At 36.3% G+C, this 20,278-nt stretch overlaps 1 protein-coding gene across 5 annotated transcripts in view; it reads left to right on the top strand.

The window, feature by feature from the left end:
• LOC128177137 (spectrin beta chain, non-erythrocytic 5-like) overlaps positions 1–20,278 on the top strand; it is a 68,903-nt gene that overhangs the window by 46,721 nt on the left and 1,904 nt on the right. For 3 of the 5 annotated variants that reach the window (XM_052843708.1, XM_052843709.1, XM_052843710.1), the window contains exons 42-83: positions 79–192; positions 329–511; positions 742–887; positions 1,053–1,278; positions 1,558–1,737; positions 1,892–2,095; positions 2,409–2,558; positions 2,681–2,785; positions 2,882–2,976; positions 3,062–3,152; positions 3,357–3,512; positions 3,670–3,861; positions 4,048–4,134; positions 4,888–5,006; positions 5,218–5,446; positions 5,659–5,780; positions 5,890–5,950; positions 6,093–6,194; positions 6,291–6,557; positions 6,651–7,061; positions 7,475–7,612; positions 7,756–7,881; positions 7,979–8,109; positions 8,241–8,427; positions 8,517–8,717; positions 8,806–8,901; positions 9,006–9,323; positions 9,527–9,718; positions 9,803–9,958; positions 10,085–10,302; positions 10,657–10,846; positions 11,018–11,116; positions 11,281–11,463; positions 12,294–12,407; positions 12,829–12,840; positions 14,772–14,866; positions 15,002–15,591; positions 15,872–16,060; positions 16,802–16,885; positions 18,417–18,710; positions 19,100–19,177; positions 20,120–20,142. In XM_052843708.1, the coding sequence (XP_052699668.1) occupies positions 79–192; positions 329–511; positions 742–887; positions 1,053–1,278; positions 1,558–1,737; positions 1,892–2,095; positions 2,409–2,558; positions 2,681–2,785; positions 2,882–2,976; positions 3,062–3,152; positions 3,357–3,512; positions 3,670–3,861; positions 4,048–4,134; positions 4,888–5,006; positions 5,218–5,446; positions 5,659–5,780; positions 5,890–5,950; positions 6,093–6,194; positions 6,291–6,557; positions 6,651–7,061; positions 7,475–7,612; positions 7,756–7,881; positions 7,979–8,109; positions 8,241–8,427; positions 8,517–8,717; positions 8,806–8,901; positions 9,006–9,323; positions 9,527–9,718; positions 9,803–9,958; positions 10,085–10,302; positions 10,657–10,846; positions 11,018–11,116; positions 11,281–11,463; positions 12,294–12,407; positions 12,829–12,840; positions 14,772–14,866; positions 15,002–15,591; positions 15,872–16,060; positions 16,802–16,885; positions 18,417–18,710; positions 19,100–19,177; positions 20,120–20,142 (6,954 nt within the window). The remainder of the gene's footprint in view (positions 1–78; positions 193–328; positions 512–741; positions 888–1,052; positions 1,279–1,557; positions 1,738–1,891; positions 2,096–2,408; positions 2,559–2,680; positions 2,786–2,881; positions 2,977–3,061; positions 3,153–3,356; positions 3,513–3,669; positions 3,862–4,047; positions 4,135–4,887; positions 5,007–5,217; positions 5,447–5,658; positions 5,781–5,889; positions 5,951–6,092; positions 6,195–6,290; positions 6,558–6,650; positions 7,062–7,474; positions 7,613–7,755; positions 7,882–7,978; positions 8,110–8,240; positions 8,428–8,516; positions 8,718–8,805; positions 8,902–9,005; positions 9,324–9,526; positions 9,719–9,802; positions 9,959–10,084; positions 10,303–10,656; positions 10,847–11,017; positions 11,117–11,280; positions 11,464–12,293; positions 12,408–12,828; positions 12,841–14,771; positions 14,867–15,001; positions 15,592–15,871; positions 16,061–16,801; positions 16,886–18,416; positions 18,711–19,099; positions 19,178–20,119; positions 20,143–20,278) is intronic. The other 2 variants (XM_052843713.1, XM_052843711.1) reach the window with 2 other exon arrangements.

Genomic DNA, 20,278 nt, shown 5'->3' with positions numbered 1-20,278 from the left:
TATTTGACAGTACTTGCTTCGTCCAATCAAAATTATGGTAGATTGTAATTAGGTACTAACCCTGTTGATTTGTTGTAGGTCTTGGAGACAGATATCCAGACCTATCAGGGTATTGTCACAGGACTGGGTAAAGAGGCCCAGCGGTTGTTTAAGATTGGATGTCAAGATCCCGCCACACTACGCAAGGCACAGGTATGTAACATAAACCATTCTCTAAATCCACGCACTGTAAATTCCAAGAACCATTTTGTCTGTAAAACATAAAACTTTTGTTGTGACTATTAATGTAGGATTTGTCATCAAATGAATTGTTTAAATTCTCCGATAGGACAACCTTCAGGACCATCTGAACAAGCTGAAGCGACTGGCCGCCGACCGGACCCACGAGCTGGAGATGTCCAAGTGGTTGTTTGCTTACAACAGAGAGAGCAGTGATTTTGAGGAGTGGATCGATGACCAGATGCAGTTAGCCGCCTCAGAAGAATATGGATCAGACTATGAACATCTAGTGGTATGGATACCCTTACTACTTTGAATATCATATGTATTTGATGTTTTAAAATAATCTTCTTCTTTTTTATAGAATAAATTGTTGTCTGTTCCTGGCCATGTTTGTTTTGTTTGCGCTGTATTTTCTTGACATTTATAGATTTCAGTAAAAATAGAAGTATATTTTATGAAATGAGTACATGTACATGTACTAAGATATACTATTAAAATGTGATTATTTTTTAAATGTAGATACTAAGGAACAGATTTGACGAATTCAAGCGGACAGTAGAGGCTGGGACAGAGAGGTTTAACAGGTGTGAACGGCTCGCTAAGTGGCTGCTGGAAGACAAGACACAATACGAGGACCAAGTCAAGGAGAGACAGGGCCACCTCAGGTACAGTAACAGCAAGTAACCGTACTTTCAAGTACATATTAGCCTTATTTTAATTTCTGTACCATCACACTTAATCTACTCATCCTTTGTAAATGAAGGCTTCATAAATTTAAAAATAATTATGTCTAATATTCCACTGAAATATCACGAAATTTTGGTTTTCAGAGAAAAATGGAACCTGCTTTTGGAACAGATAGAGAATCGGGACCAAAAGATGTACGGGGCTGGCGAGATTCACCGATTCAATCGGGACGTTGAGGAAGCCCTGACCAGAATCCAGGAGAAGTACTCCAGTATACCAGATGAACAGGGCAGAGATCTCTTCGCAACCCAAAGCTACCTCAAGAAACATGAGAGATTTGAAAATGAACTGGTGGCCTTAGAGGCACAGGTAATTGTTTGGTACAAGTAATCACATGTATAACATGTATATGAAGACACATGTAGACAACCATTGAGCTTGTGTAGATTTATTGACTTAATCCACTGCCTCCAACTGGAGACATAGTGCCACTTATGTAGAATCATTGAAGAGCTCCAAAATAGGAGGGCTTACCAGTATTCGAAATTCGCAATCTGTATTTAATACATTGTATTTATATGCTTGATATCCCTGTACATTTATATACATGTATTCCTAAATTTGACATCCCTTCATTTGATATTCCAGTTACAAGTCCTGATTGAGGACTCCACCAGACTTCAGCAGACATATCCTGGGGAGAATGCTGAGCAGATAGATCAGCTTCAGGCCACGGTGGTGGAGAACTGGGGCATTCTACAGGACCGGGCCATCCAGAGGAAGGAAGAGCTTGTCAGCACCATGGACCTCCACCGCTTCCTTGCTGATGTAGGTCATCATGTACCATACAGTTCATGTAACAATTGATTGTTTGGGTATTTGGAATATTGGAAACATTTTGGCTCGAAATGTGCCAAGTAAAGTTATGGCTGTCTTTTAAGCTTTGATTCTGTTAATTTTCTTTGAATTTATGTTTTTGAAGGTAAGGGATCTAATGAGTTGGGCTAATGAGATAGAACAGGAAATGAAATCAGAAAAGACAGCTCGAGATGTTTATGGAGTAGACATGATTAAAACTCGTCATGAAGAGCTGAAGGCTGAGATAGATGCTCGAGCCGAGACGTTCACCACCATCATACAGACAGGAGAGGAGATGATCAACAATGAACACTATGCCAAGTCAGAGGTACCCTCTCAAAATTTTAAGGCTTCATAACCTTTAGTTTTTATAATCCACATTTGAATCAGTGAATTTCAAAATGAAAAATTTGACTACATGAAACTTTGCCATGGTTGATGTACAAATCTCTCAAGAAATGTTTTTTATTTTGATTAAATTCGATTTGTAAATTCTCTTGTATACTAACTTCTAATACATAGTACATGTTGGTCTTCATTTTTTGTAAATAACTAGAAAGTCATGTGTGTGTTTATACATATATGTATCACAATCGGCAACTTTGACCATGACATTTACTGAGTCAGTTTCTGGTTTTTAGATTGAAGAGAAAGTGAAACTTGTATCGGACACACAGGACAGACTGCGGCAGGTGTGGGAGGAGAGGCGGGGTCTGTATGATCAGCTGTACGACTTCCACGTCTTCCTCCGCGACGCTCAGCAACTGGACACCATCACCTCCTCACAAGAGGTAGGATAATGTAGGCCAAAAAGTGGTGCTGTCTGACCAACTATCTAGAGGTTGTTAGTGGATAGTTGTAGGGTCATAATGTTTGGGCAGTAATAATTTGATGGATTTATTCTGTTTTGCAGGCATATTTGTCTAGCTGTGAGTTTGGGAGTACAGTGGATCAAGTTGAAGCTCTCATCAGGAAACATGAAGCCTTTGACAAAGTCATTGAAGTTCAGGAGGATAAGGTATAAAAATGAAGATAAGTCTATAAAAGAAATAAAAATTAAGTACAAACTTAAGCAAATAGCAAATAACACTTTCATGTATCAATTATTTTCCAGTTGGAGGCTTTGACAGCCAATGGTCTTAAGATGGTGGAAGATAACCATTTTGAAGCTCCAAAGATCAAACAAACAATCGACGGTGTCACAAAAAGGTATATAACTGTATAGATACATGGGACATGAAAATTGTCTTTTGCCTATTTGCCTTGCCCTGACATGTTTGTTTGAATTCTCTAGGAGAGGTAACCTGAGGGCCCAGAGCAAAGCTAGAGGAGAGAAACTGAATGACTCATTGTTGTATGCTCAGTTCAACAGGGATGTTGCAGAGGTAAGAGAACAATCAAAAATACATGCTATTCTTCCTAGTTGCTGATTACTGTGTGGATATTTGTTCAAGAACATCAGATATTGTAATGAAAAACTTAATGTACCGTAATGCCAAAAAAATGTTTTTTAATATAGCATATTTTGATTCTAAATAAAAATGGATTTTTGGAATATCACCTTTGATTTGATTTCTTGATACCTTTAGGCTGAAGGACTGATTGATGACAAGCTGAAGGTGGCCTATGAGGACGACTTCCAAGACGTCACAGATGTACAGGACAAGATTAAGAAACTACAGAAACATCAGGCCTTCGAGGCTGAAATTTTAGCCAACACTGACCAAATTGACAAAATCAAAGAGGTCAGAGTCTCAAAATTAGTCAAATATTCTCTAATTGTTTTTGATAGCTTGAGCTTGTAATACCTTTTTTGAAGCTAAATAGTAGTAAACGCATAATATTTGATTTACTGGATAGAATGGGAAAAATCTTTTTTAACTCCTGAATTGTTTTTGGTAGGAAGGGGATGTGTTGCTTAAGAAGAAGCACCCCGAGTCAGACAATGTCAGACAGAGCTTACAGAGACTCAACTCCAAATGGAACGAGCTTCTACAGGCCTCCAACAACAGAGGGAAAGGCCTGGTGGAACTGAAAGACATCCTCATGTTCAATGAGCAAGTGGACAAAGTGGAAATGTGGATTAGAGAGAAAGTAAGGCTGATAATTGAAGAACATAACTGTATTTTTGTTTTTAAATCAGAGTACATGTACCAGTAATTCACAGTAATTTGATTTTTTTATGAATTTACTCTAGTTTTACATTGTTGGTTAATACACAAGTAATTTAAGCTTTTTGATATTTTAGTACTTTGATTATCAAACTGTTTTCTTTTACAGGAAGCTCTAGTGAGTGCCGGAGACATGGGAAGGGACTACGAACATTGTCTGGAGCTGCAGAAGAAGGCCAATGACCTTGAATCAGCTGTAAGTAGGTCACTAGGTCAGGTTGTCAATCATATGTACACTTACCATATTTTATTTTGTGGTTTTTACCATCAGTTGGAATTGCTCTCATTTGGACCTTTTTACTAGTATTTTCATGAAGCTAACAGATTTTCATTAATTTTACAGACTAGTGCTCGAGTATGTGTAAGCGCATGGTCTCATATCTTCCTCCTCTCATGTCATTATAAGCATGCACATTATGAGTAGTCATGTATATCTCTCATGTCTATTATTTATCTCCTATGTCTCCAAATTCTCCCCTTCATTACATTTGATCCATTTCTGCACCAAAACTGTTCATATTAAAAAATTGACACATCAAAACCACTGCATCACCGGTATTTTATTCTGCACTCATCCTTTGATGTCCTGAAAAACCTGGTAATGAAATACATTTGTATGATACAACACTGTAAACAAGATGATTCTCGAATTCATAAGACAGAATATATAGATACATGTTCAGGGAGATTGAAAGTGGCAATCTTGGTTTCAATCTTTTTGGATCATTAGTTTTATGGGAATTTTTATGGTTGAAGAATTCTCTTTTATTAATTGTAGCATGCTTTTTATCTTTAGTTTTTACAAAAACTTTTATGACCAGTGATTTTAATTTATAACATGGAACTCTTCATAAAATCATCATCAATCAATACTTTCATTCATATCATATTCTTTGACTCTTCTCAATTTTGTGACAGAAATATTAAGTCAGTGTTTATGTTTTATCAGGGAATTACTGTGGACGATAAGAGAATAGCAGACATTAATGCTCTCGCAGACAAACTGATCTCTCAGGGAAGAACAGACACGAACGCAGTCAAGGAAAAACGTAACAACCTCAACCAAAAGTATGTCATCTTCTACCAATTGCTGTCAATTTCATTTGAGTGTTGCTTTTAAAAATTTCATTCCAGTGATTTAGTGATTTGAGTCAAAACTGGTATAGTATTTATTGCCAATTTATTCTACATGTAACAATTTACATGTAACAATGTAATGTAACAATTGTAAATACTGTAAATCAAGAAAAGTTGAGTAAGCCTCACTGTTTCTCTGTAGCTGGAAGGCAGTGAACTCAGATTTAGCCGACTACAAGCAGAACCTGTCGTGTGCCTTGGAGATCCACTCCTTCAACAGGGACGTAGACGAGATGCTGGACCGGATTAACGAGAAGGCCCTGCTGTTGTCTAGTGAGGACCTCGGGAAGGACCTCCCCAGTGTTGAGGCGCTCCAGAGGAAACAGGAGGAGGTGGAGAGAGACATGACAGCTCTACAGAACCAACTGGAGGTATATACTCACAACCTAGCAGCCTTGGTTTAATGTATGGACTTTAATTGAATGCCTTCTCTATTCTGCATTGTATAAACTCAAACAAACTTTCAACCTTTTATCTATAATGTTGCAGCCTTTTATTTGTAACTTACCGGTATTTGTCTAAACTTGATAAAATGTTATTTGTTATATGAAAATTTGTATGATGCAATGTCTTTGTCTTAAAGAAAATGGAGTCGTTGGAGGGCAAGTTGTGTAGGAAGTACCCAGACAAGGCCGAGGCTATTCACCAGAAACAGCAGGAGGCCCAAGACAACTGGGAGAAGCTTGAGGAACTCTCTGATAGCAGGTACAGTACCAAATAGTCCAAAGCAAACTGTCAGATATTTTTTCTGGTTTATAATTTTTTTCATGATCAGTGAATGCTGAATGAAAGAAACCATGGATTTGTTTTTCAGAAAGCAGAAACTCTCCGATTCCTATCAGCTACAGAAGTTCCTTGCTGATGCCAGGGAACTTGTAAGTCAAAGTTCTAAAAAATACTGTTTACAGAGTTTTGTGTTTGTTATTTTTATATATGCATGAAAAAATAAATGAAAAGCATGTATAATCAAAAGGAGCATATTGGGTATAACTTTAAATTAAACTTCAAATTGTACAGGTTTCTTGGTCCAATGAAATGGTACAGAGAATGAATGCTGCAGAGTTGGCTAAAGATGTTCCTGAGGCAGAGAGTATGCTCCAAATTCACCATGAACGCAAGGTATGTATACTAACACATCTCATTCGAAAAATTTCATTTTATCATTTTTTTGCTCTGTCATCATGAAGAAAACATCTTGATATCTCTTATAAACAGGCTGAGATTGAGGGCAGGAAATCCCATTTTTCTGCTGTGCGTGACCATGGAAACAAACTGGTGGAGAAGAAACACTATGCTTCTGAGGATATCCAGAAGATGATTGGTCAGTTGGATCACACGAAACTGATGCTGAATGCTGCATGGGACAAAAGGAACCACCTCCTCACCCAGTGCCATGACCTCCAAGTTTTCAAAGAAACGGCAGAGCAGGCCGAATCCTGGATATCTTCCAAGGAAGTCTTCTTGGCCAACGAAGATCTAGGAGTAAGTTATTAATTTTATATCTCTAATGGAATTTTAGGACGATGAAAAAGTCTTTGGTGAACTATTTTTACACAATTCTCATTTGTATTGCAGAATAATTTACACAGTGTGGAAACCCTTCAGAAGAAACATGAAGGATTTGTCAGGACAACACAAAAACAAGTGGATAAAATTGAGGACTTGAAGCAGTTCGCAGAGAACCTTAAAAGTCATGACCATTATGCTGCAGACGAGATCACAGAGAGATGCCAGGAAGTGGTGAACCGGTGCAATGCTTTCTGGGAACACTGTGAGGCCCGTAAAAAGAAACTAATTGACTCGCGGAATTACCAGTTGTTCCTAAGGAACATGTATGAGGTGACGGGATGGATCAATGAAAAGCTTCAGGTGGCTCTAGACGAGTCTTACCGAGATCCTACCAACCTGCAGGCCAAGTTACAGAAACATCAGGCCTTCGAGGCAGAAGTACTAGCCAACAGAAACAGAGTGGATGCTGTGGTTGAGGTAGGCATTATAAAATGAATGTACAAGAACAATAGAATGAGATACCTTTAAATATTTATGTCATTGAGTGGAATGCAAGCTTGTTGTAGGCACATTTTGTTGTGATGAAGTAGGATAAATTTACTGGTAGCATTGACAGAATTGTTCAAGCAGTTACAATGATGTGCAAATTAATGCACATGAAACAAATTTTTTGTAAGAACAATTATACCTACATGTATTAGATTTTAAAACATTTTTGCATTGTTTTTTTTAACAGTGTGCTATGTATTTGGCAGAAATTGAATTTTATAAGTAAATCTGAGAGCATAGATTTGTTTCAGCACAATTTAAGGCGTATCTTTTTTCATAAATTTGTTTATGTTGGATATTTAGCACTTTACTTGATTTAGCCTTTCTTTGATTTTGTTCAGGAGGGTAAAGGTTTGCTCCAACAAGACCACTATGCACAGGCAGACATCAAGAAACGATTAGAGGAGCTGGAGTTGAGCTGGGAAGCATTAATGGCTGCGAGTGCTGAGAAGAAAGACCGTATGCAAGATGCTTATCAGGTGGGTGCTCTGGTTCTCAGTGAGATATAGAAGTCATTAGGAGCTGGTGATTAAATATAGTCATTACTGTAGTTTTGTTATACTGTTGTACTGAAGTTTGGACAATGCGAGTTGTTTTCACTGTGCGTTCTTTGTGTTTGAAGGCTCTGATGTACAACAGAGTGGTGGATGATTTAATGTCGTGGATGGATGATGTCGAATCACAGCTCATGTCAGAGGATCATGGGAAGGATCTATACTCCGTTAACAAATTACTCAAAAAGCATCAGGTATTCAAATTACATCAAGTACATGTCCTTCATCAAATATAGATACTTTAGTCATCTGCTTGATACAGAATGATAAAATTTGTCGAATTCTGTCTAGCTCTTGGAACAAGACATTAGCAATCACAAAGAAAAAGTTCAAGATGTTCAAGATGCCGCCCATGTGTTCAAGGAATCCAAACATTTTATGAACAAAGAACTTCAAGCTAGAGCCAAAGAAGTTCAAGAAAAGTAAGTCAATTAACCTAAAATCCAAATTAACAGATAATGCTTTAGAATATTGGTACTTGAAAAAAAATGTTTGTAACTTTTATGTAAATAAATGAAACAACCTCTGGATGACATCTTTTGGTGATATTTAGATATGAGTCCCTCTCTGAGCCTGCCACTATTCGGAGAGACAATCTGGAAGACGCACTCTTAATGTATCAGTACTACAGGGATGTGGAGGATGAGTTGTCATGGATACAAGAGAAGCTTCCCATCGCATCTTCCACCGATCTGGGAAATTCACTCAATGCCGTCCAAAATCTCATGAAGAAACATCAGGTCACTAATTGATCTGTAAGATTACCAGTATTTGTTAATTTTATTTTTTTAAATCAGAAGATATAATGTGTTGAATTGCTGTGTTTCAGGCCTTGGAATCAGAGATCATTGCACATGAACCTTTAATAGACTCGGTGGCTTCAACAGCCCAGAGAATGATGCAGGCCAAACACTTTGCTTCGGAAAACGTCAAAGTCCAGCTGGATAAGCTGCAGTCTGAGCTCCAAGAACTACAGGAACTCACCATGGCCCGCAAACTCAAACTTCAAGCCTCTCTAGAATCTCAAACAGTATGTTCAAGTGATATCTTACAAGCTTGATTTTTGCAATTAAGAAAACGATGTTTATATGGTAATAAATGCTTCCCTTTTGTTACAGTTCTATGCTGAGATTTCTGTGGCCGAGTCTTGGATGGATGAAAAAATGCCGATCCTAAATAGTACTGAGTATGGCAAGGATGAAGACAGTGTGCAGGTATGTGGAATCATGGTATCAATAAACTTTGTCTCTACTCTTTTGTGTGAAGTCTTTCTATCACAAGTACAAGATATTTATATCAAAACATAAACCTTGAATAGATTAATCTGAAGAAGATGGATACTCTGGAGAGAGACATTGAGAACTTCAGCAGTAACATTGCTGAGCTGGCTGCTCTAAGCCGGAGCCTGGTGGAGAAGGAGAACTTTGACCAGGAGAACATCAAGAAGCAGCAGGCATCAGTGGAGCAGAGGTACAGCTCACTGCAGGACCTGGCCACTCAGAGACGGAGCAGGCTCCTGGAAACCAAGAGGCTGTTCCAGTTCTACAGGGAGGCTGATGATGTCACCACCTGGATTGCCGACAAGATGGTCACTGCATCATCAGAAGATTACGGCCAGGATCTGGAACATGTAGAGGTAAGGATTTTGTTCTCTCCTGAGGCAGTATCAAACAATGGTATCAGTTATCTGATGGTGATATTAGCATGTAAAATCTTTTAGAGTACCAGATTATAGAACGTAAAATGTACATACATAGCATGAATTTTATGCATGTAGACTACCAGGGGAGGCTGTGTTTTGAGTTGTATACATCATTATCATTATATTTATACTGACAGGTTCTGCAACAGAAATTTGAGGACTTCCTCCATGATCTGAGCAGTAGTGAGGATAGGGTTACTAGTGTCACTGCCATGGCAACAGAAATGATCGAGGCCAAACACTTTGAGAGTGAGGCAATTAAGAAGAGATCAGACGAAGTGGTACATCAGTGGAATGAACTCAAAGAAGTGGCCAAAGCCAGACAAGAGGTTAGACTCATTCTTAGGTTCATGAAATGTGTCTATTGACAAATATATCAGGTTGTTTTTTATGTGTAATTGCATACTCTGTAGGCCTTGGTAGCTGCTAAAGAAGTGCACATGTATGGACGTGATGCAGATGACACACTTGACTGGATTCAAGAGAAGGAGGGCCTAGTCAGCACGGAGGACTTTGGTCATGACCTAGAATCTGTTCGAACTCTAATCAGCAAGCATGAGGGCTTTGAGGTTAGAATTATAGAAAATCACAAAAACCCACTTTTTGCATCTTTGTTGATACATGTAATTGATTGAATTGAAAAAGGAAATACTTTGCTGAAATAAATGGTTTATTTTAACTATTCTTTTAAACAGCGAGATTTAGCTGCAATCAGCGAACAAGTAGAGTTAATCACCAAGGAAGCTGAGAGATTGATTGGTCAATACCCCGATGCCCAGGAGCACATAGCGGTCAAACATGAGCAGATGGTGCAGTCATGGAACAATCTGGTGGAGAAAGCCGCACAGAGGAAGGAGAAACTCCAACAGGCCGACCAATTACAGCTGTATTTCAATGACTACAGAGAATTACAGTGCGTAGCAGCCATAGTCAATTCAATTGTTCAAAAATATTCAAAGGTGTTTGGTAGGAAAAGGGTCTGAAAGAAGACTAAGGCTATTTTTTCTGCTCTTTTTTAAAATTGTAATAGATGGAGATTAAGCTACATGTATGTTTGGCCCTCTCTCCTGATCTGTTATATACCGGGTAAATGAATTAATTCAGTTGATAACGGTCATAAATGCAATGCAAATATTTATATCTCATTGAGAGGGCAAGACTAATGATTGGGCAACAGACAAAAATCTCTTTTTAGCCCTCTGTCCTAAGACCATTATAGAGGGATACATGTACCCGGTAGTTAATTTTCCACAATGGTTGTGTTTAGGGCATGGATCAGTGAGATGATGGCAATCATATTGGCTGAGGAGATAGCCCGGGACCTGCCCAGTGCCGAGCTCATGATGACCAGGTGTAAGGAACACAAGGCGGAGATCGACAGTCGACAGGACGCTGTCAATAAATTCCTTGAAACTGGAAAAGTCATGATTGAAAATGGGCACTTCCTGTCTGAGGAGGTACCGCCATATGTTTTGTTTTTTCTCGGTTCGTCTAAGAGTTTGTCAGATATCTGGTACATGTATTTTGAATCATATACCTGTAACTGGGAAGGAATTTTTATAAATGGATCTGTACTGGTGTCTTACCACTTGATGTTGTGCAAATTTAAATGTTGAGTTTTGTCACAGATCAAGGAGAAAGTGACAGATTTGAACACAGCATGGGAAGCTTTATTGAAGACATTTGAACAGTACCAGGAGCTCTGTGAGCAGAATCTGGAAGCGCAGGTAAAATTCAAACATTTGAGGAATCAATGCTTAAATGAAAAATTTTGAAATAACATTTAGATGCAAAAGATTTATTATACCAAATAACATCCTTTACAAGACAGGGTATTACGTGTTTGTGGGTATTGGTTTATCATTACATTGGAAGTTTGCTCTTGCTTTAGCAATTGCGACATGAGATGGAACAGCTAGAGGCTTGGATAAACATCAGAGAGCCTGTGATGAAGGAAAAGAATGTGGGAGAAAACATCCAAGCTGTCGAGGAGTTGCTTCGCCGGCAAGATGATTTCGAGAAAACAGTTGATGCTCAGTCAGAGAAATTCAACAGCATTTGTCGTCGAACACAGGTAACATAATCAATACTGGTTAGCTGCTGATTTACTTCATATGGATTTCCCTTGTTTGTTTTCTAGAAAATTTCATGCTCACCATTATGTTTGCACACATCTTCCTAAATCATTGATTTAATCATTTAAAGCAATTGATCACAAAATATTATTAATGAACATAACTAAATTTTGCACCTTTGATATCCATAGAAAGGTTTAACTGTCAAGCTAATAGGCCATCATACTAGCATGTCACGGACAGAGTTAATACTAACCTGGTATGTTGTGTTGGTTCTAGCAAAGCTTTGAGAGGGTAAATATTTCTCCAACTGGTAACATCCCACTAACTCTAACTTCTTTCTTCATTTAATACTTCTGTCTCTCATATGTTCCCTTATCAAGTACTGGAACTGCAGATTTAATTCTACATGATTGTACATTTTTAAAAATGACATATGAATGCATGTTTTCTATTTATTTATGACATATATTGCCCATGGTTTAAATTTACTTTATCCACCCATTTGTAATGACTAATGACCTCTGTTTATTTTAACTTTGATAAATAGTCTCCCAATGCTTCCTTTATGAAAAATTGTGTTTTCAGGTCTCGGGAATTTAATGGATATGAGGACCAATTTTAAATTTGCTTTTGTGGAAAAATAATGCATGCTTACTCTTTGATTAATTTTTCCAGTCATATTTCATATTTTTGATGAAGAATGCCTCAATTAACAATATTTGAAGTAACTTTTTTCCTGGATCAATTATTTAAAATGATAATTGTTAAATCATGTGATATATATGTTGATAACTTTTTGTACAGTTTTTAAAGTTTTAATTCACAGCTGGAAAAGTCATTATTGGATCAAAAACAGCAACAAGCCCTGGCGGAAATTCAGAAGAAAGAGATCGAGCGAATGGATGAGATCCGAAAACGTGAGCAAGAGAGGATTCTGGAGGTATGTTCATCTTTTTGTACGGCACTTGAAAGTCACCCATCATTACTTGGACACAGGATGATACTAATACATATGATGTATGTCAGATTGTGTAAAAAAAAAAGAACAAATAAAACAAAATCTGCTAATAGATTCATAAATGATGCCAAATGCAATTAATTAAAGTCACTTTGAACTTTCTTGCATTTTTGCACAAATCAAAATATTAATTATAGTTGCTAGGCAACCATTTGCGCCAAACATTGTGCTGCTCTTGCTTTCTAGTCATCAAAATCTTTTCATCACATATGGTTCGCTGAAATGTGCAGAAGCTCATAACTGATCAGTGAAAAAATGCTGGTTATATGATATAAAAAAAAATCTGATGTTATCTCTACTTGCGTTATACTAGTATCAAATGTCTTAAATACTTCTCTTACAGACACAGAAAAATGTATGTGCTGGTTTTTTGCTTTCTGTTGTATTAATCTTGTTGCCATGCTAATTGCTAAGGTGTATTTTGAAATAAAAGAATATTAGTCTTGATTTTAATGATAGAAAAAGCAAGAATTTCAAAATGCACCTTAGTGAGTATGTGTTTATAGTTAGCCTGTGCTTTGACATTGTTAATCCAATGTTGATTTTAGTAACTGTCTTTGCTTGGTTCACTGTGAGTTTAGTATTCAGGTGTGTAATCTGTTGGTTTGATTTCCATTTTACTATCGAATTAAATTTTTTAACATTGTTTTTAGAATGATGTTGATTTTTTTTCTGTTTTTTAACCTGGAACAAATGGTTTTATCTTTATATTTTTTTCTTTCTTGATCTTAGTGTATTTCGCTTCTTAAAATTTCAAAGTAATAGTTAAAGTGTGAAATAGGGGTAAAAATTTTGGCAATTAAGAAAGATTGTGCTTTAATCAGCAGGCTCTAATGCTAGCTTCTTGGCCGTTAATGCTTGAAAAGTGACATGCAGTTCTATATTCAGATTTACCAGATACTAGTAATCAATACAATGTAATATCATATTATAATGATATTTATGAAGTATTGGTCAGTAAATAAACTTTTCAATGAATTTAACAGACTCTGATAGTTCCTATCTAAAATTAACATTTGAATAAAACTTAATTAAACTAGATTTGAATTTTTCTCGTTTAACAAATCTTACTTTGTATCATGTTTACTCAAAATTAGACTGTCCTTAACATTCAGTTATTGATTCTTGGAATTCTCTATAGGCTTAGTATTCTAGTCTGAAGGAGATTTTCTAGTCATTTAATTCAAAAGAAACACCTATTTAGGCTATCTGTCATGAAAGAAGAAATTTATGGTCTTACTTTAATTGATGCAAAAGTAAAGTTTTTAAAGCAAAAACTATTTGATTATCCTAACAACTAAAGATCTATCTGGTGACCGAGATTTTGGGGAGGGGTCATTTTCTCAACTTAAATTTGCACTTAGAGTCAGTGTAATTTTACTTTTGTTATTTGATATTTCAAACCATTGATTTTATTTTTTTGTTTTGAATGAATTACCATATACAAAATCTGTTTATTGCTGTATGATTATGCACATAATTTTATTACTTTTGATAATACTTTAATTAATGATGAAAATAATATTGATCATGGAGCATATGTTAGAATTCAATTTAATTAAAGAAATGTGATACGTGTATCAACATTTTATATGTAGTTTGTTCAGGGAGAGCTGAATTAAGATGGGGCCACTCTGACAGTGGTATATCATTGTACAAAATATGTAGTAAGATTTGATAATGCAAGAATGCTTTGACATCACAAAAATGTACAAAAGCGCATCATACCTTCAACATTATGATTTTAAATGAAACCTTTCACTGTCATGCAACCACTGCATCATTTTGGCATCGGAGCACTATCACATTGTCACTGCATCCTCCTTTAACTGAATTTTGTTTAAATCAAAGTGGCTCTATCTAAGGGAGACAAATGCGCAGCTAGTTTAGAGCAGGACATGGCTTTACTTCTACAGAAAAAAGAGCAGGCTAAATAATTAGTAGTAAATGAATGGCACAGTGTCTTAGAATGTACAGCAGTACCAGTATTGATAGTCAGGTGTGAAGGTGATGCGTTTGGTGGAAAACTTCATGTCAATTAGGGAATGTCATATCTGGTTTCAGTGGTGGTGAGAAAATAAACCCATTTCTGGGGTCCTTGTTATACCTACTCAATTACTGGAAAATAAAGAATTAAAATCAGCAAAATAGCTTATTTGTCTATGAGGTTTTAACTCTGATTGTTGTTTAATATAATTATGTCTTGGATATATCATAACCAATTGTGTGCTTTAAACTTTTATCATGCTGTATTGTGAGGTAATATTTGGAGTATTTGTTTTAAAGGAACGGAAGAGGGAAGAAGAGCAACGCAAAGCTAGGGAGGTGTTGCTAAGGAGACAGAAAGGTGCCGACTCATCAGAAAGTGATGAGGACAAAAAGTAAGACTTGCTCATTGAATAGACGATGGATTACTAGCTAGCATATATATAGGTGTTTTAAATTTCATATAACACCACACATCACAAAAACAGTTCAATAGAATTTGTTTATACTATTGACCATTTTCTTTGTAGGGACGAACGTTTGGACACCAACACAGTTAAAAACTTGATTGGTCGATCAACCAGTAGAGCTGAAGTGAAGAGAGCAATAAGTTTCAAGCAGCGAGGAGATGGGGCTATATCCCCACCACCTGTGTTACAGAAGGCCTATGAATTCAGACAAGGCGAGGGCATTGTCAATCCAAACGAAAATGTCACATCAGCGAATGTTGAAACTGTGACTCCGACTGATGAGGATGCACCACACTTACCACATATGCCTCCTCCCGAAATTCAGGTGGCGCCTTCTACGCCATCTAGTGACTTACATAAAAAGGAGAAGTTAACTCCCCCTGTTAGTCCGAAGCAATCACGTGTAGAACATTTAAAAGATGAAGATAAAAAGAAAAAGAGGACTCCTAGTTTTAATTTAAGAAGAAGAACAAGGAGTTTCAAGGATAAGTACAAGCTTCCAGAGAACTTACCTCCCCCTGATTTTGAGGGGTTTGTGGAGAGGAAGGTAGAATTACAAAGTGGTGGAAAGCGTGCGACGATACGATCGTGGAAGAACTATTACATGGTGTTATACGGACAGGTTCTAGTTTTCTACAAAGACAAGGAGGGTAAGTATTCTGGGAATTTACTTGGTGCTCTGGATTTTAAAGTTTGTTGAAGTCTTCAAAAGATGTTGATAGTAAATGAACAGATTTTGTAATATATTTATGATTCTTTATATTTTGGAGGGCCAGATATTGGTAGAATACATTTATTAGATTTTGAAGGAACCTATGAATAGCTGTAGGCTTCAACATGTGCACTAAAAATTATTGCATAGGATACTCACCAGGAGACTATTAAAAACTCAGAACAAATTAAAAAAAAGGCAAATTTTTCTTTTTAAAGCTGCAGCAGAGAAAATTCCAGCTACTCCTCCTGTGTTCATCTACAATGCCTATTGTGATGTGGCCTCTGATTATCATAAAAAGAAGAACGTTCTCCGACTAAAGAGTGCCGATAATGCTGAGTCGCTGTTAGAGGCAGCCTCTGCATCTGACATGAAGGAATGGATCGCCAAAGTTAATCATTACGCAGGTATATAGACATGTAGAGGCGTATTTACCAGCTGGATATATTTAGCCACACACACCATATATATATATATATATAAAATGTACAAATCTAATCTTTGAAATGTAAATTCAAAACTTCAGTAGAAGTGTTTTTGTGTACTTGGTTAACTATATCTTTTTGTATTGTATATGTATATACTATGTAAATTAATTTTTCACGATATTTGACAGAGGGGTCATACCTGATGTGATTCACACACTAACTCTACTATATACATATATATACCTGTAGGAAGTACAGAGTATAAATAAGCAAAATACTATTAACGAGGCTAAATCTGTACATCTGTTGGAATAGTTGACTGCTTAATGAGCTAATTAACTTGCACAGATTGTGTGATGTTAGAAACATGCAGTGATATCCCATGATATGAATTAGTCAAAGATAGCCATCCATTTTCTATAGAAATATCTGAATAGTACTTCTTCATTTAAATTCATTTCAAATATCCTGCACACAACATTTTTCCTCTCTTTCTAGCAGTTATGATTTTCCTTGTGCTGCTCTAAATGATAATAGCGCATGTGCAATTGAAGCGATTCTCAATGGAGAAAAGCTTCCAAAAACCTACTACATGTATCAGCAAACTTTATTTTGAATAACATAAAAGACATACTGCACAAAGAACGAGTATGGCGTCAATTCTTTTATATACACCGGTCTATATCACACTGCTCCCATAATGTGTACGGTTGCTTTCAGTTCAATCTCCATCCCACGCTGACCTGGAATTTTTTCGTAGTTCTGAACAACCGCCCGAGGATTTTGCGGTTGACGAAGGAGGAGGTGAATTTTCACGTTAGAGTTTGTGCCTTTCAATGCTTTTCGTCACTTTTTGCATTTTTCCTAAATAAAACTTGTGTGGCCAGCTCTTAATTCAGTAGTTTCAGCTTGTTTTGTAACTTGACACATTATTAAATTGCTAATTCATTGACATATGTTTTATGAGATGGTTTTCTTTTTTAAACTTAATTTTTAACAAAATATGTTGCCAGGAACCTGCTTTCCACATTTTCTGGTCAAATTGGTTTTCATGCTACACTTTCTTAATTGTTCAACTGTATCAGTACAATTTAGAATTAAGTAGACTGAGTAGTGATAGAAAACATGGGACTAGTATTAAATGTGCAGAAAATGCATACATATTTTATGTCTATAGTATTGATTTAGACATCAAGTAAAAGGCTACACAAGTTTTTCTGGTTTTAGACAGCTTTTCAGATTGCACCTGATTCCATTCCATTACTTTTGGATGTTTCTTTTTGTTTGTGGTATTTTTTCCCGTCATTTTCCATTCACGGGTATGGAATTCTGGGAATGTTTGCTGCTTTTCTTACTTGTTTACTAACAAGCTTTAATTTTCAACTAATTTCTTTGTTTTCAGCTTTTATTAATTGAACTATAACACAAAATCATCAGAAAAAATTCTCTTTGCAGCTTTTTCATTTAGATATGTGTGTTTCCAACATTTTGAAGCAATCTTTTGCTCTTAATCTGTCCTATGGGTTAAGGATTAAAAAAAAACCTGAGACTTTTTAGGTAGAACTAATGCATTAAAACTAGAGGCTCAACTACTATAAATATAGTAACAGAACTGTATCTCTGTTTGTAGTTTATAATTGTTAGAAATCTTTTAGCCTAAGGACTAAGTGGAATTTCATACCCAGTACAGTGCACCTTGTTTAACCATAAACACAACATTGTGAACACAGTCCTATATTAAAGAATATTTCCTTAGAATTTCCTTCATAGTATGAACAATTATTTTGAATTTCCCTGTACATTGCACACATAAAAAGCACTGAGAAAAAAAACTGAGAAATTAATTGTTTTAGTGATATAAACAATTTTGAAGAATGACTTTTATCAAGCCATATAACTATCATGCATGTTGATATGAAAAGAAAAAGCCCGTGGTAATATTGGTATGGAAAATAAGATTGGATTACTGCATATAAGTTTGCATTGGCTTGCTTTGAACCTCCTCGGTGTCGCTTTGGAACAGAGGCAAGTAATAATGGAGGGCCAATATGGAGATAAAAGATGCTGCTCTACATGCTTTGTTTTTGTTCCCCATCCCATCACACAGCTTGGAGTGAGCTTGTTCCTGGTCTAATTTTTGGAGTGACTTCAAATTTAACTAATTTAATTGTTATGAATTTTAATAACATTAAACTAATTATATATTGAATTTAATTCAACTGTTGATATTTGACATCAATTTGGTAATTCTTCAAGGTCTTACATAAAGGATTTTTTTTTTTATTTATTCATGTACGTATAATAATACTGATTTTCGATATTTTGTTTTACACAGCACAAGCACCTGATGAGCATCATGTGGCTGTGTTACACAGATCGGCCAGTCCTGAGGGAGAGAGGGGACGCAGTGTGTCCCCCATGGCAGCACACAGAGAATCTCAGGAATTCCACGAGGAGGATGTAGCCCAGATCATGCAAGGAAAGCCCTCCCCCGACAAAGGATCTCCAATACCCAGCCACCAAGCCCACAACGACAGTGTGGACCGCTCGGGAAGCTTCCATGCTGAAAACAACACGACCCCTGTAAGACAACGAACCACTAGTGGAGGGAGTTATCACCAATCCTCAGGTATGTGTGAGGCAGTAATTTATTTAGTTTTGGGGTGTTTTTTTTCAGCCAAATATTTTTTCCTCTTACATTTTGCTTTAGAGATTGATTTACTTGCATTGTGATTATAATTCCTAATCATGCTCTGCAGTGTCTTTGCTGTTGAACAGATAAGACTCGGAGTATGATGATACACGTGTGACGGTCAGACTAGTTTGAATATCGGTGCCAGATTGCTCAACTGGTAGTGCACCTGACCAGAGATTCAGGGGGTCTGGGTTCAAATCCTGGTCTGGTCCATCATTTCCCATCCTGTTGCACATGTATTTCTTAGATAAAACAATTTCCACGCATTTAATTTCATAATTGGTTCTTCCTTTTTCTTAAATTCATGAATTTTACCTACACAGGTGAGGAGGAGTTGACGGACCATTCCCTCGTGTCCCCTCCACACAATGGGGGACACGGAAGAATGAACGGGGACGAAGGTAAGTTACTGTCACTCTTGTCATAAAAGGTGTATGGTTACAGGTGAGTTAGTTACCTGGTGACATCTATGGGATCATGTATTGAATTTTTGCTGTATATTTGGTTTATATATAAATCATCTTTTCATCCATTAGCTAAAATTAAGCTCAACTCATAATAACTTACAGTTATTGTGGAAACTTGCATAATATAAAATATTCAAGCATTCTTGTAGGAGTTACACTATTTACTGCATAGTTGAGTCAACTGTCTGATTTGTCTTGTGTTCAGTACCAGCTTGTGATGTGTTCTTTTTATATGTATATAAATTTGTTTAATGCTAGTCAATTCAGTGCAGTTTAAATTTTCAAGAAACTACTGAGCAATTGCAGGGGGAAACTTATGGTTTTGCAGCCAGTCTCAATTTAGACTTTTTTTAACCAATAAATGCTAATTGTGTTCAACTCTCTAATAATCAATTTAAATAGTTTTAATTAAAAATTTTAAATCCTCAATTGAGCTTTAATACTAGTTTTGTGAACAGGAAAAACCCATGTAAATCTGGACGGTGTTCATATTTTCCTTTAAGTGATGATGTAAAAATTTTGGAAAGGGATTTAAAACTACATTTCATGTCTCTATTTAGAATCAACAATTGAGGTAAAGTAGGTGGGCCTTATTTATGTTCACGATTTTGTCACAGATGATACCAGTAATACAGTGTATGTCACCATCGCATGCAGTATACATGTACTTGTCACAAAACTTTCAGAGCAAAGTCACTGCACCACTGAACAAAGTGTTTTAAAACAACCCTTGGAATCCCCATATAGAATAGAGTTGTGTAGGGATATGAGAATACAAATGTACAACTTTTTTTAGAGAAATGCAGTATGCATCAGTTTAAACTTAATTTTCTTATCCTTATATTACAAAATTTAATCCCTTATTTTATTTTTCAGATCAATTCACAGATGACATTAAGGTAAGCATTTTTAAAATTTTTATGATTAATTATTTTACCGTTTACCATTAATTAAGGTTGATTTTGCCATTTTGATTAAATCTTTTACTTCTTGAATAGATTTGATATGCATTTTAATTTTTCCTGGTAATTACTA

Source organism: Crassostrea angulata, chromosome 3 (genome assembly GCF_025612915.1).
Source record: "Crassostrea angulata isolate pt1a10 chromosome 3, ASM2561291v2, whole genome shotgun sequence".
In the NCBI taxonomy this organism is placed as follows: domain Eukaryota; kingdom Metazoa; phylum Mollusca; class Bivalvia; order Ostreida; family Ostreidae; genus Magallana; species Magallana angulata.
The sequence above is the reverse complement of the archived record's forward strand: the minus strand, read 5'-3'. Positions and strand labels throughout refer to the sequence as shown.